Source organism: Tupaia chinensis, unplaced genomic scaffold (genome assembly GCF_000334495.1).
Source record: "Tupaia chinensis unplaced genomic scaffold, TupChi_1.0 Scaffold141469_1, whole genome shotgun sequence".
NCBI classification, from domain to species: Eukaryota; Metazoa; Chordata; class Mammalia; order Scandentia; family Tupaiidae; genus Tupaia; species Tupaia belangeri.
In genome coordinates this window covers 598188-600993 of record NW_006201331.1, presented here as the reverse complement: position 1 = coordinate 600993, position 2806 = coordinate 598188, and the positions used below count along the sequence as shown (strand labels likewise).

Below are 2806 nucleotides of genomic sequence, written 5' to 3'. Positions count from 1 at the left end.
CCGCATCATTCAGAGGCTGACGGCTGAGATCGAGAACGCCAAGTGCCAAGTAGGTTATGGGTAGGACTCAAAGACCCAGCACAGGCAGACTGCAGCAGCAGGCCTTTGCTCCCAGGAGAACAAAGGCCTTGCTCTAATCAGGCCTCACCTTGTGCCCGTAAGGAAGCAGGGACCCAGACAGAGCACAGGGGCTCTTTGCATCTCACAGCACGTGGGCTGGAATTAACCATGTCACTGACTTCCAAAGGAGGAGCTCAGTGCCTGCGATGGCCTCCCTGAAACCTCGTCAAGGAGAAATGGGGAAAAGCCCACCCATCACCTCATGCTCAGAGCTCCATTAACTACCAGGCCAGGGACCCCGAGCTTCTCCCCAGGACCCTTCTTCCCTGCCCTAGCTCTGTCAGCTTGGACGAACCAAGCTGTGCCTTCTCTCTCTCCCTCTTGTCCTCACATCCCCACCCCCATAGCGTGCCAAGCTAGAGGCTGCTGTGGCTGAAGCTGAGCAGCAGGGCGAGGCGGCCCTCACTGATGCCCGCTGCAAGCTGTTCTAATGGACAGAGTAGCCCAGGAACACTAACCCTTGCTCTCTTCTGGGTTCCCAGAACTCCAAGCTGGAGGCCGCGGTGACCCAGTCTGAGCAGCAGGGCGAGGCGGCCCTTGCTGACGCCCGCTGCAAGCTGGCCAGTCTGGAGGAGGCCCTGCAGAAGGCCAAGCAGGACATGGCCTGCCTGCTCAAGGAGTACCAGGAGGTGATGAACTCCAAGCTGGGCCTGGACATCGAGATCGCCACCTACAGGCGCCTGCTGGAGGGCGAGGAGCACAGGTGAGACTAAGAAAGCTCTTGCTGGGTTTGAAAGTCAAAGGCCCTAGTTCTGCCAGACTGAATTTCCTTGACCCGCAAATGCGAACACAACTCTAACTATGGCTAGTACAAGTCGATTTAATAGCAAAAATAATTAATGATAATTTATTGAATGCTTACTATGAGCTAGACCTGTGCTAAGTCCTCATCTAATAATCTTCCCTGTGCAATGAAGCAGGTACCATTTTTCCCATCCAGTGGCAAAGAAATAGGCCCAGATTTCAGTGCCTTTCTCATGGCTGCACAGTTAGTAAGCAGAAGACCTGGGGCCTGCACCCCTGTACCTCTAAAATCCATTCTTTTTTTTTCTTTATTTATTTACTTCTCCCATGAGAAAGAGACAGAGTGAAATAGGCACCATCAACAGGGTCTTTACACCATGACCTACCCCCAGTCTCAGCAGGCCCCAGACAGGCATGTTTGAGCAGATCCAGTGTATTCAGGGAGTCCTGGAAACCCTGCAAACCCCTGATCCTTCCCATGTGAGTTCCGTGGCATTGCCACTGCACAGCCACCTGGCCCTAAAAGGCATCCCTGTGGATTAGCTTTCCGACACGAGGTTGCAGCTATGCCTGCCACACAGGCTGGTGTATAATAATGGCAATGCCTCTCTACACACATTTAACATCCCCGTCATCCACAAAGCCCTTTCATGCATGCTAGTGCACGGCTCTCCTTTTAGTGAGCTCGACTGGTACTACCCAGGTGGACAGCAGTCACTTGGGCTGGAGGCAGCTCGTTGAGTTCATTATCTTACCCACCACTGCTAATGATCAGCAGGGTTTCTCTCCATAATTAGAGAGCCATTAAAGAAAGAAAAAATTAATGCAGATTTGGGGATGCCTTTCTGCCTCTCAGGGGTAGACTCTAAAGACAGGATGACGCTCCCTGCCTCTAGGCAACTGTCTCAAGGAATCCAGCTCATTCAGTGTCTGGATTTCAAAAAGACTTCCATGATCTAACCAAGTTTTCTTTCTTCCTAGGTTATGTGAAGGCGTGGGCTCTGTGAATGTCTGTAAGTATCCGCGTGAAATCCACCTTAGGAAAAAAAAATGGGCCTAACTCACCAAACTAAGTGTTCTCTAGCTGAGAGAGGGCCTTTCAGTTTCCTGGCGCATCACTAGGGACCACTAAGGGAGGGCAAGAACCCATGTTTAGCGCCGTCTATTGATGGTAACAGTGATCTGCAGGCCACAGAAATGGAGTAAGGCAGGTTTGCTCTCTGGCCCAGGGGTCCTGGCTTACCTTCATACCCCAGTCCCCTTGATGAACTGGGGAGTAGAGAGGAAGAGGCCTGTGTTACTAACCTATAACCCCACTGAAAAGGAGGCAGCTACCACCATACAGACGCCCTCTGGGCCCTGCCGTGGGGTGGGAGATTGCTGCGAGCCGCTCATCCCTCCCTGCCTCCTCTTCCCACAGGTGTCAGCAGCTCCCGAGGTGGTGTTAGCTGCGGGGGCCTCACATTCAGCAGCACCCCGGGGCGCCAGATCGCCTCAGGTCCACCAGCCATGGGAGGCAGCATCACCGTCATGACCCCTGACTCCTGCGCCCCCTGCCAGCCTCGCTCCTCCAGCTTCAGCTGTGCAAGCAGCCGGTCAGTTCGCTTTGCATAGAGCCGGGGCCTCCTACCAGGCACCGCCCTCCTGCGTTCACCTCGCACCGAACAGTGTGTGAATGGAAAGTGCGTGCTTGCTTCCAGAATCTTCCAGATGTTCCTGCAGAGGGAAAGACCCTCAGGCCACTCTCCCCACCTTCTCATTGTAGGGAGTTGTTTCCGAGTTTCCTCTCAGCTTTAGTTCAGAGAGTCATTCTCAACCTTTCACTAAACTCCAACTTGGCTCCAAAGTACTTGCGGCCAATTCATGTAATTCTCCAGGCTTTCTGGGACACTACCAGTCACCGGTGTGGTTGAGTAGCACAGAAGTCTGGCCTCTGCCTGGG

The 2806-nt window shown here is 53.5% G+C and overlaps 1 protein-coding gene across 1 annotated transcript in view; it reads left to right on the top strand.

Moving 5' to 3' along the window:
* The window catches only part of LOC102496227 (keratin, type II cuticular Hb5), a 6635-nt gene extending 4157 nt beyond the window's left edge, over positions 1-2478 (top strand). The window contains 4 exon segments of the mRNA XM_006163171.1: positions 1-49; positions 603-823; positions 1846-1877; positions 2285-2478. Coding sequence (XP_006163233.1) covers positions 1-49; positions 603-823; positions 1846-1877; positions 2285-2478 — 496 coding nt within the window.
* The last annotated feature ends 328 nt before the right edge of the window (positions 2479-2806 follow it).